We start from the raw sequence: 13,067 nt of genomic DNA, 5'->3' as shown, positions 1-13,067 counted from the left end.
CCTGAGCTGTTAGCATAGAGCCTGATTCAGGGCTTGATCTCACAAACTGTGAGATCATGACCTGAGCCAAGATCAAGAGTCAGAGGCTTAACCAACTGAGCTACCCAGGCACCCCTCATCAAAATCTGCATTAATATGTTCTCCAGGTAACTTTTTTACACAATAAAGTTAGAGAACCACCAATTGGTTGATGGGAAGCCATTGAACAGTTAAGAAGATGCGTGCTGTGTTTGTTATTGTATTTATTATGTTGGGTTGTAGAAAGGGAAGGTGAAAAGGGAATTCCACTGAGGTGAACCGCAGGCGGGGAATGGGTGGAGAAGCTAAGACAGGACTGTAGGGGGATGGGTCTGAGGACATTGAGAGGGTACGGTCGACAGGATTCAGTTATGAGTGGATCTGGGGGTCAAGGAGGTAGGGGAAGGCCAGAGTGACCTTCCAGGTTTTGGTTTGGATGTCCAAATTGCTGGTTGTGCCAATAAGATGGGGAAGCACTTTAGTGTGGGGTGAAGAATGCAGACTGGAAAGCGGGAAAGAGTAGATTTGAGACCTGTCTTCAGCGCTGACTACTTACACAGATTTGGCAAGTTAAGTTTTCATCAGCAAAACGCAGATGATGGTTTTTGCGGGGTAATATTAGTACCATTTTGCAAAGGTAGAAATAGAAGAGTGGGGAGGGTAAGTTGTCGCAGCTCCCTCGGGTGGAGAAGAGTGGAGCCAAGGTTTTCACACTGACCTTCACTCTTTGGCAGTCTCCACTCTGAACACTTAGCTCCAAGGTTTGTCCATGGACAGATGCTCTCAGGTAGTCAGAGGTGCTCACCCAGTCAACTTCCTTCTCATTTCATGTTTTCTATAGGCTCTTACTTCACCCCGGAGCTATCTGTCCCCCCCTTTACAACTGTAGAAAACCCCTCCCTTTCATTGATCTTAGCTCATGTAAGATGATTTTCAAAAAGACTTGACTTAAGATGGAAGAAATACTGCTAGAAAAGATGCTGGAAGCAGAAGAAATTTATAAGCTATAGGTTTCTAACCCTGCCTCACTTAATCTCTCACCCTGTCGCTGGGGCAGCTGGCCTGGGGCACTTGGTTCCTGGCTCTCTTCCCAATTTTTTTTTAATGTTTTTTTTTTTTTTAATTTCTAGGAGAGAAAGAGAGACAGCGTGAGCAGGGGAGGGTCAGAGAGAGAGGGAGACACAGAATTGGAAGCAGGCTCCAGGCTCTGAGCTGGCTGTCAGCACAGAGCCCGACACGGGGCTTGAAACCACAACCGTGAGATCATGATCTGAGCCAAAGTCGGACGCTTAACCAACTAAGTCACCCAGGCACCCCTCTCTTCCCAATTTTTAACAGATAATGTGTCCTCTTAAGTTTAATCCCTGCAGGTCTGCCCTGCTCCTTGGTTTGTAGTCATGGCCAAGGGAGAGTTCCTACTTCTTCCTTCCTAAGATCCTCTCTCTTGGCTTAAAGGCTCTGGCTTGTGATAGTATGGCTGTGGGGTAAAAACTTCACCCTTCAGGTAAGATCCTATTCCTCATGCAAGAGTGGTCTTGGTCTGGTCTCATAGATCCATTGGGTTAACACCACCTTAAACATTTACCATCCAAACAATAATATCCTATCATATCCAAGCAATCAATCTCACACACAAACATTAATAGGCAGTTGGTACTGATTACATGTTTGCTGAGTTGTTTTATTTAAAATGGAATCAGACTGTCCTAATTTATGACCTTATTCATATTAATTATCTGATACCTTTCTCCTCTTTATTTTCTCTTTTTATTTTTTATTTTATTATTTCAAAATGACAAAGCCCAACCTGAAACCTCCCTTTGCTTTAATCTTCTGTCTTCCTTCCCTATGCCCTGTGTCCCCACTGACTGTACTTGGAATTACCCTCATCAAGAAATCACATGGCTATCCCATTTCTGCTTTCAAATTTTTGCTTTAAAGTCACCTTATCTGAGAAAGCACCTCTTATTTTTGTATATAAACTAGTACAGTATCCTTAACATTTTTCCATTCCCCTTACCTTGTCTTGTTTTTCTTATTAGCAATAAAAAAATTGCCACCAGATATATTATAGATGTATTTATTTATTTTTATGTCATCTCCATTAGAATGTTAATTTCACAAGGATATAGACTTCATGTATTACATCCCCTTCTAGAAAAATGTCTAGTATGTAGTCTAACTCAGTAAAAATTTGTGGAATGAGCAGATAAATAAATTAATTAGCTACTTGAAAAAAATATATGGGAAGGATGTGCGTGTATAGGTAATTGAAGTTCATTGCAGTTGCTTTCAGGATTATTTTATTTAAAGAATAAAGAAGCAAAAGAAGTTTTAAAATATCACTTATTTATAGAAGTAAGAATGGCATATGACATGGATTATTTTAGAAGCCAGAGACCTAATTTTATTTTGTATATTCCCCCCTCTACCTGATAGCCCAGCACTTCTCATGAAAGAACTGCCTTACCTTGCTCCAGATTCACTGATTTCATGAAGAATTTCTTTGAATCTCTTAAACTTAGAAGTTTATGTTTTCTGCATTTTCCAGGTAAATTAAGAAACAATCCCAAAAATACGTGCAAATAAAATCATAAAGACTTTGTTGAAGAGCATTTGAAATATGTTTCAAAATAGCAACAATAAAGAATTCATTGGCTTATAAAGTTGGTAAATCCATGGGACAGACTGGCTCAAAGCACAGCTAGATCCACTGTTCATTGATTGATATTGTCATAATTTTCTTTCTTCTTTTTTAAAATCTCCATTTGATATAATTCTCATTTTGGGTTTATTTTCAGAATGGATAGCAATAATGGGTCCTGGCATCTACAGGCTTATATAATCATTAGAGCTTCTAATTTCAAAAGCAGAGAAACCTTCTTTTGCTCTGTATTTTTAACAACCCCCACCTCCTATCCAATGATTCTGCTTGGCCAGACTTGAGATTCATATTCCTTTCTGGAAAAATCAATGTTTGTGGGAAAATAAAGCAAACCAGTCAATTTTTGGTACCTTGGCATTTAACCCTGACAGCTACATTAATTAAACAAAATACATGTGTGTGTGTGTGGGGGGGGGTGAAGAGTAGAGTGGGAGCCATAGTCTCCCTAAAAAAATTGATACAAGACAAGCAAAAGGTATCACTTTGTGTCAAGCCAAATGAGATATGCTTGCATTAATTATATTCTGTATAATGCTGTCACTTGAAGTATTATGACACCTTTGGACCATTTTGCTGACCTGAAAAGATAAATGAATTTACATGTCCAATTTCCTACCTAAGAGAAAATAAGTTTTTAGGGCAATTGATAAAGCAGATAAATGTTATACTCTCATTTGGATAATGTTTCATTTTAGAATGTACTTATTTATTTACTTGTATTTATATAGCAACAAGTTTGCTGCTTATGTGTAGATATCAGGATTATTCGAAAGGTTTTGTTTATTTAATGATAGTTTCAAAGATCTGGAGTAATGCAATTTTAATGGGATTTGTTGAGAATCACATTGTGATGCCCACTCAAACTTTTTTTTTTTTGTTTTTTACAAAATGTTCAGAAACTGAGTGGAAGGCAGAAATATATTCACATGGTTCAAAACCCCAAATATAAAGAGGCATACAATGGAAAGTCTTGTTCCCACCCTTGCTCCAGTCTGCCTTACTTCCCTTCCCCCACAGGAAGCCATTTTTCCTGGTTTCTTGGGAATCCTTCCACATTTTCTCTAAGCAAATAAATGTGTGCATGTGAGCAAATACAAGTGTGCAGGTAAGAAGCAGCATTCTGGACTTTGCTGTTTTCACTTAACATAATAACTTGGGGGCTCTACCCCCTGCACTACATTGAGAGTTTACTGTTTCTTTTTTATTACAATTTCAGAGTAACGTATTTTAAGAATATACTTTAATTTAGCCAGTCTCCTTAACAGACACTAGTGATTCCCCTTCATTGTCCCCCCCAACCCCAATGAAATAATTAGGATTTCATATTTTACAGCCTTGATGGTATGTATTAAAAATGATAAAAATAAAATAAAATAAAAATTATTTAGATTTTTGACCCAACCCACTTTTGTTAGTTTTATAGAAAGAGTAATTTAGGCTTAGTGCCAGCCAACTAATGTAATTCAATTCCAACCTCTTAATTCTTTTCAAAATACAATGAAAGAATGGAAAATAATTACCACTATCAGTCTCTGAAAAATGTGTGGCTTCAAGAGTCAGTATACTAGAATTAGATGGTTTTGATGCAGAACCATATTTTTGAGAAACGTCATGGTTAACAATTATGTGGCTTGCTCTGAAAGCTCTAAATTCCTTGACGTGTTGATATTTGTCTTAAATTTGGGGACATGAAGTCTTCAGGCATATTGGGATTGAAGGGGCACTGATGAGCTGCGATATGAAGACAGCAGGGACTCTGCAGAGATTCAGGGCTTACTTGGCTGTAAGCACGACTGATGAGCAGCAGCATTTGGCTCTGGGAGTGATACCTAGATAGGAGCAGAGCCCTGTAAGTAGCAAGGAGGGCAGTTAGTGTTAGGCACCTGGGAGCAGGGTAGAGTCAAGCTAGTTTGGTTTGGTTGCTAGGCAATGGGGTCCCATTACTTTTTTCTTTTTGAAACAAAGGAGTGATGTAATTCAATTGTACCTAGCAGCAGGCATAGGCAGTGATTGAGGGTGCAGGCTTGCAGCCAGGAGTCCCACTTTTGAGGTTATTACAATCATCAAAGTGAAAAACAATTAAGAGTAAAAACACAGCGGGGGGCGGGGGTAGAGGAAAGGGAGTAACTACACTTAAAAAGTAACGTCCATAGGACGTGATCATGGATTACAGATGAAGACTGAGGGAGAGGGCCAAGTTGGGGAGGGTAATGTATTCATTAAGCCATCCAACAAAGGAAGATTGAGTACTTATTTGGTGACTGGCTCCATGCTAGCTTCTGGAGACACAGAGTGAAGAAGACATACATGGTTTCTGTCCTGTTGAGAAAGGCAGCAATTACTAAGTAAACAAACAAATAAGCAAGATGGATGAGTTGTTTCATCCCTTTCATAATCACCTTCTCCTCTACCCCAGTCTGAGACAACCACTGATTTATTTAATGATCCTATAGTTTTGCCCTTTCTAGAATGCCATATACATAATTGTGAAAATGGTTACAAATCTGTATGTGTTTGATGAAACTCGTATACCTGGACCTAAAAAGAATGAGGTTTACTCTACATAAATCATGCCTCAATAAAATGCACTTGAAAAAAGTTTGTATACCAAAAATGTAAAAAAAAAAAATAAGAAAAAGACAAGAAAAATGGATTAATGGATCAGAACAACTGGGATGGCAGAGGGCTGGGGGTATTTAAAATGTGGAGGTCGGAAAAGCTGTCTATGAAGAGCTTACATTCTGTCCAACATTTGTGTATTTCATGTGTTTGGGGAAAAGAAAAAGAGATCAGTGTGGCTAGAATATAGTTAATAAAGAAAAGAGTTGCATAAATTGAAGTTAAGAGGCCAGCAGGGTGCAGACTGTGAAGAGCCTTTTAGGTCACAGTGAGGAGCTTTGGATACTAACCTAAATGTAATGGGAGGCCATTGAAGATTTTAGGTGGAGCTATACCATCTTCTGGTTTACTTTTTTAAATGATCACAATGTTGTTATTTGGGTAATTAACTATAAAAGGAACAAGTGCAAAAGCAGGGAGACCAATTAGGAGACTACAGTAAAAGTCCAAGTGAAAGATGAAGGGGAACCAGATGGCCATAATAGCAGTAAAGATGGGAGCAGGTGGGTGGAAGTTAGAAATAAGTTGTAGATGGATAAAACCAATAAGCCTGCTGATGGTTAGGATATGGGGATAAGGGACAGGTAGGGATCCAGAGCGATTCTCATTTCTTTGGTTTGAACCCACTGGATGATGGTGCTGTCACTTACCAGCTTGGAGAATTACTGAGTGAGGATTCTTTTTAGGGAGGAGAGTAAAGAGTAGAATAATATCATATTTCCCTCATAGACACAAAGGGAGTCACAAAGTTTGGGAGATTTTGGAGATTGCCATTTTGATTAATCTAGATCAATCACATTCACCCTTCTCCCAGATTCTACCTCTCAACCCACTGTTTCTTGAATAATCCCACTAATCTCACATCCCTGGATCTTTCAAGTTTCTGTTCTTATGGCATGACTAAGAAAAATCCACAAAATTACAAAAATGGCTACAATAATTCATTGCAACGCCAAATGTATGCCTCTTTAAAATGTGGGGTGTTTTTTTTTTCAACCCTCTTATCAAGAGATAAAGTTCATTTCTCCACTCTTTGAATCTGTACTTGTGAAATGACTTGTTTTGGCCATTGGAGCCTTAGAAAATATGACATAAATAGAATGTTGAAAGTATTTGTACACCAAGGCTGGCCTCTCTTACTGCAGGAAACTTCCATTTTTCCATGAATGAGTTCAGGCTACTTTCCTGGATGGTGTGAAACTTGAGGTTGTCACCCCAGCTAACATAATCAAAAGAGCATTAGCCTTGGAATTTTCTTTCCTGGCTATGATCATGAGGTCAGATGCCAGGCCCAGGATGGTGACAATGGTTAAATAAGGGGTTTGGGGGGTTCCAGTTGGCCTACTAAGTAACCAGGATCTTCCCTTCAGCAGACAGGTGAAACATTCCTCTTGTAACATACCTAGCCTTTTGGTTAAAAGCAACACATACACATTTACTTAAATAACAAGAAGGAATTAGTGTGTTATTTTTGCTTTAAATGAACCAAAGCCAAGTGACATGAAGAGAAAAAGGAAGCTAAACCTATTTTCTAATCAGCTGAGCAGAAGTTAGCAAAGGAGGCCATTCTGTCTAATGGACCTGAACAGACACAGACATTCAAATGGGCATATTTATAAATATTTTATTTGCTTGTGACTTAGAAGAAAACTCTGAACTCGAGAGAAACATTATGAAGTCATGAGAAGGTTATAAGGAAGTCTTGGGAGCAGATGACCTGATTAAGAAAGTGAAGAAAATCTGGTGGCTGAGATCAGAACTCAAAGAAATAGTATTTAAGAAATATGCATGGGAGGGGAACTAATAAAGTGAGGTCTAGAATGGTGAGGAAAAAGCAGAAGCCAACAAGAGGCATGACAATTTGAAGTGCCTAACTGGTATTCAGATTTTTGGGTTTGAATTCCAAATTAACCAATGACTAGCTGTATAATCTTGGGCAAGTTTCTTAGCCTCTCTTTTCTTTAACTTTCCTAAGTTAAAATGGGAGGATACTAATATATTTAACTTCTAAGGTTTATTGCTAAGATTTTTTGTGTGGGATAAATGTCACAATATAGTTAAAGTTTGTGGAACAGTGCCTGGCCCATCATACATGCCCAGTAATCATTAGCATTACTGTTATGACACTTCAAGGAGGCTATGGGTTTCAAAAAGGAGGGAGAGGCTAGCTGGCATCAAATACTAGGGAGGAGACAAATAAGAAATACACTAACAATGCTTATTTAATCTAATAACTAGGATGTCTTGGGAACATTGGCCAGAACAGTTTTCCCAGTTGGCTATTGAGACTTGAGGCTTAAGGAGAAACTGAGACTGTTGGGGATCCAGGCCTGGCTCCATCGTAGGCTGTGTGACCTTGCACAACTTCCTAACCTCTCTGGATCAGTCTTCTCTGCTAGGAAGCAAGAGGAGGAGACTGGGTGATCTGTTCTCCATTTTGAAATATTTTCAATCAACCAATGGGAATCCAGATGGTTAGTCAGCAAAATGTTGTAGAAATGATTTTAAAAAATTTTTCTGATGAGAGGGTCAATGGCAAGCCAAATTATGGCTTCCCACTTCTCATTTTCCCTGGAGCTGCTCCTTTCAGAGGCAGACACCTATGCCAACATTGAAATAAATGCAGATGAGAGTGCGTTCATGTACGTATGCATCTACAAACACAAATTGTGGGCCTGAGACCCATACAACTAGACTGTACATAAGCAGATTATGCCTCACACCACAGATGTGACCCTGCACTTACTAAAAACCGGCTGTGTTTTGAGTTCTCTACTAGGTATTGGAGGACACATGGATAAATCCATTAGGATGATTGTTCTTAAAGAGTTTATAATTTAATGGGAAGATTAGGAATTTACCAAAGTCAAGGTAGCTGGCTGGTAATGAGATCTAGGATACAATTCAACAAATATTTATTAAATGCTATCTCTTTGGCAACAACTGTGCTGGGTACTGGGGAGAGCTCCCCGAGAAAAATAAGGAGAGGGTAAAATTATTTCTAATAGGGAAGTCTCATAAATTTTCAATTTTTTTTTAATGAGGTGCATTGATTGATAGTCACCAGGTGATCCCAAACATGTCACCTGAGAGGTCTGCTGCTGGCCTCAGTCTTTGCAGTAGAGTAAGGGAACCATGGAAAGATGGGGGATGGGATGGGGGAAACAAGCTGGGATCTTGCTCTCTTGCACTCACCCAATTTCACTTGGTAAGCCATGGAAATGAGAATGTAGCACTTTCCATGTCCGTAAGTATGCTTCAGGAAGGTTTCTGTGATTACTACCCTGTACCACTATTCCGTTGGCACTAATATCAGCCTCAACACAATTCTTGATCTGGAAAAGTCTCACCAGATTTGGAGACCCCTGTATTAGAGATGACAGAGGCTTCCTGGAGAAGACTCATTTCTGCTCTTCCCGTAAGAGAGGAAATGGCCTCAAAACATCTTAGTTTGTTCAGACCTATCTCCTGCCAGTTTTCAGAATCACATTATAGCAGACTGAAGGCGGATGAAGCTGATTGGGTGTTGCACGGAGAACTTCCTCTGTATCCCTGAAGCTCTCTTGCTCTTTCTTTGTCATATCGAAAGGCTCTTGTTCCTCTTCCACTAAAACTTGTGAGAAAACTTCCAGATTCTGACAGGACTCTTTCAGGTCACTTACCCTTGTGAGGAAATGGTGTCTCCCACTGGAACCTTAAATGCTCTGTGCCGTTCTCACCACTTTCTTGCAAAGAGCTTGGGGTGAGATTTGCCATCCACCCATCCCTTGGTGAAAACCACTTTTCATGGGTTGACAGAAATCTGCATTTGGGGGCAATTTCCAGTCATTTGGCTTTTGAGGGGAAACGGTGCAAATACAAATCCAGGGATTAGTTCTTGGGAAATTCAGGAAGTGTTTTGCAGAAGGGGAGGGGGAGAAGGACATTTGTCAAAGTGCCTGTGCTGCTGGTTCTCATATAAATGCTCTTTCTCCTTTGTTCCTCTGGACTCTGAAGAATACAACTCAAGCACAAAGCAGAGGAGGCACGGGCAAGTGAATGCAACAGTGTTTTCTAATCCATGTGGATCAATACCACGCAAATTTTGATTCTGTAAAGAGTCTTCCTTAGCATGCTGGATTAATCACATGGATTAATAAAACACAGTCGCCTCCACTCACTGGTGCCTCCTGGCTTTTGTACTTGCCTCCTCCAACCGCCTTGCTCATTTAAATTCTATGGAACTCTGAGGGAACAAAAGGCATTTTCTATGAGTAAATTTCTCATTTTCTAAGAGGCATTTTCTATGCTGGCCATTGGTCCATCAGTTCAACCCACCAAGAAGGATGGACCCTCTGAATTTCTCAGGGTGCAGAACCGTTGTTCAAGCCTGTATGCCAACATCCATGCCTTGGAGAAAACTCAGGATGTCTTTTGGACCCTACACTTTGCATAGTTTGCTGTGAGTGAAAAGTAGCACATTACAGAGCAAAGTCTAAATTAAAGACATTTAATGCTTGGTGAGGGATATTAGATAAGGGCTTGGTTAAGGATGTGTATGCTGGTCTCAACTCTAATTTAGACTGTTTAACTTTCATAAATCAAAACCACCCTGTTTTCTGGAATAAGATCATTCAGACCTTATTGAACATCAGCTAAGTTTCGATGAATGGGACTGTGGTACCAGACATTGTTTTACCACTTCCCCTGAAGTATTTCTAAAGTATTTGTTTAATCCTCAGAGAGCGTCATGGTATTATTTCTATATTCTGAAACAAAAATCGGGACCAGGGATGTCCAGTATGTGACTAGAGTTTATGCCACTGTGTGGCAGAGCTGAGAATGCTGAGAGCCACCATTCTCCACAGCTGTGATCCTAACCACTGGTACCTCCTTGTCTAGAGCTAGTTTTTTTAAACCTTGTTTAATGGTGCCTTCGTCCAGTAGATAGATTTCTAGGCTTTGTCTGAACATTTACTTACAAAACAACTTTTTTAATGTTTATTTTCATTTTTGAGAGAGAGAGAGAGACAGAGCACGAGTGGGGGAAAGACAGAGAGAGAGAGGAAGACACAGAATCTGAAACAGGCTCCAGGTTCTGAGATGTCAGCAGAGAGCCTGACATGGGGCTCAAACTCCAAAATGGCGAGATCATGACCTGAGCTGAGGTCAGAGGCTTAACTGACTGAGTCACCCAGGCACCTCTGTCTGAACATTTCTTAATGGATTGTGCCTTCTTCAAAATGGTCAAATGGCAGACAATTTCCTATTTCAGCCCACAGCTCGCAGTTATCATGCATTAGGTAGAAAACCCTGATGGAACCTCATAGGGGAAAACAACACAGAGGGGAAAAATAGATGGAGAATAGAGAGTGGCCAGGATTGTGAGAAAAAGCAAAGTCTCAAAATATATGGACATATACAGACACTTTGGCACCTTGTACTGGTTGTCTGAGTCTGTCTCCTGCACAGCCCCCTCCACCTTCACCCTCCCCCCCGAGGGAGAATTCTTTTGCCTCAGCCCACTTGGTCTCTTCTTCAAATGTATCAGCAAAGAAGAATTCTGCCTTCACCTATTAGGTCTTTGGCTCTTCATATCAGACCAGGAGATGGTGAACAAAGAAGCAGGAAGCCAAGCATCAAGAACGAGAGAAAAAGAAAAGCGATAGTGTCAAGTGGGGCCAAGAGGAAAGGGCAGGGATCCTGTGGTGCCCACTGGTGTGAAGGGGCTTTGGGGGGGGGTCTAGAAGAGGGGCAGAATGTTGGGGAGGGGATATGGGACAGATACAATTCATACAGGAGAAAGCATGAGAGGAGAGAAAGAATGAAGAAGAGGAAGAAGGGGAAGGGGAGAAAAAGAGGAAGAATTGGGGAAAGGGGCTTTAAAGGACTTCGTTGTGCCTTTTGAATCTAAGGAGAGTGTAAAATTATTTCTAGTAGGGAAGTCTCATAAATTTTCAGTTTTTTTTTTTATGAGGTACACTGACAGTCACAAGGTGATCTCATCATGTCACCTGAGAGGTCTGCTGCTGGCCTCAGTCTTTTGAATATAGACTGTCTTCAATATTTCCAAAATAGATTGAAATTAAGATTTAAGTTGATATTCAATAATTTTTAGATACCAGTTGCATTTATTTTTTTAACTTTTTTCAATGTTTTATTTATTTTTTGAGAGCGACAGAGTGAGAGAGAGCAAGCCAGGGGAGGGGCAGAGAGAGAGGGAGACACAGAACCAGAAGTAGACTACAGCTGTCAGCACAGAGCCCCATGCAGGGCTTGAACTTGCAGACCGGAAGATCCTGACCTGAGCTGAAGTTGGACACTTAACCAACTGAGCCATCCAGGTGCCCCTCTTTTAAAAAATTTTTTTTAATGTTTCATAAATTTATTTGATTGGGACCTCTAGGCAGAGGGGGCCACAGGTGGGCCCCCCTCATTAGGGGCTACCCATCTGAGAAACTCCAGGTTGTGTGCACGTGCGCCATCTTTTCATGGTCCAGCTCTAGTGCCCTCACTAAAATACGGGAGACAAGCTCGTTGTCTCCCTTTGTGCATCGATGGGGTAGCTGATTTATCTCTTCCCTTTAGACTCAAAATCATATTTGCCCAGGGTCTACTCTGTGCCAACCAGTAGCAAGGAAGACATGGTCTTTGGCATTTTAGAACTGGCTTTGTATGAGACCAGGCAGTAAAGAAGCCACTAAAATGTATAAACAACATAATTACAGACTGTACAAAAAAACACAGTAAAAGTGAACTTGGAGCAACTCCCTGTAAAAGTGAGAGTCAAATCTGGATCTGAAAAATAAGAAGGACCTAGTCACATGAAGTGCTCTGGGGAGAAAATTACGTTACTAATTTTTAGGGCAATGCCTAGGGAAACGTATTTTTAATAAGATTTCCTCACATCTCTCTTTTTTAAAAAAAATTAAAGTCTTCAGAGGGATCATTAGAATTTATGCAACCTGTAAAGAGGAGAGAAAACAGACTGCAAAGAAAAGAACATTCTAGATGTGGAACAAGGATCAAACTGCTAACATGTTTATTGTTGGAGGCCCAGAAAGGGGGGAGGGAGTGAGGCTGAAGAAGAATTTGAAGCAATAATGGCTGGAAACATCCTAAATTGGGTGAAAAACATAAACACACACATTCAGGGAGCTGTGAGAATCCCAAATAGATAAATTCAAAGAAATTCACATAAAGACACATCGAAATTAAACTTCTGAAAACTAAAGATAAATTCACTGTAATCTGTTACACTTAAATCCCTGGTGTAAATTTTTAAAAGTGAAGATTTTAGAGAGCCTGGGGGGCTCAGTCAGCTAAGCGTCCAGCTCTTGATTTCAGCTCAGGTCATGGTCCCATGGTTTGTGAGTTCGAGCCCTGCACCAGGCTCCACGCTGACAGTGTGGAGCCTGCTTAGGATTCTCTCTGCCTCTCTCTCTCTTAAAGCAAATAAATAAAAAACTTTTTTAAAAAGTGAAAATTTAGTGTTTTAAGGGCACAGAAAGAGTGATAACTGGTTGTATTAGTAGGTCACAGCAAGAAATATTTGGCACACTTACAAGGGTTTCACAGAAAATAATTCAGTGAAAGGGATAACAGGCAGAGAGGAGTCTCACCCATCTTGAGAGGAATGGCATATCCATTTATCCTTTCTTCTGGGGGAAGATTTATATATTTATTTTTCATTTAAAACATTTTTTTAAACGTTTGTCTTAGAGACACACACACACACACACACACACACACACACAGAGTGCAAGTGGGGGAGGGGCAGAAAGAG

At 40.2% G+C, this 13,067-nt stretch overlaps 1 protein-coding gene across 1 annotated transcript in view; it reads left to right on the top strand.

Moving 5' to 3' along the window:
* Nucleotides 1-513: 513 nt before the first annotated feature.
* CUNH12orf42 (chromosome unknown C12orf42 homolog) overlaps nt 514-13,067 on the top strand; it is a 64,404-nt gene continuing 51,850 nt past the window's right edge. The window contains 2 exon segments of the mRNA XM_039252489.1: nt 514-630; nt 2,458-2,569. Coding sequence (XP_039108420.1) covers nt 514-630; nt 2,458-2,569 — 229 coding nt within the window.

This window comes from Hyaena hyaena, unplaced genomic scaffold, assembly GCF_003009895.1.
Source record: "Hyaena hyaena isolate Hyena2069 unplaced genomic scaffold, ASM300989v1 scaffold_417, whole genome shotgun sequence".
NCBI lineage: Eukaryota > Metazoa > Chordata > Mammalia > Carnivora > Hyaenidae > Hyaena > Hyaena hyaena.
This window is presented reverse-complemented; position numbering and strand designations above follow the sequence as displayed.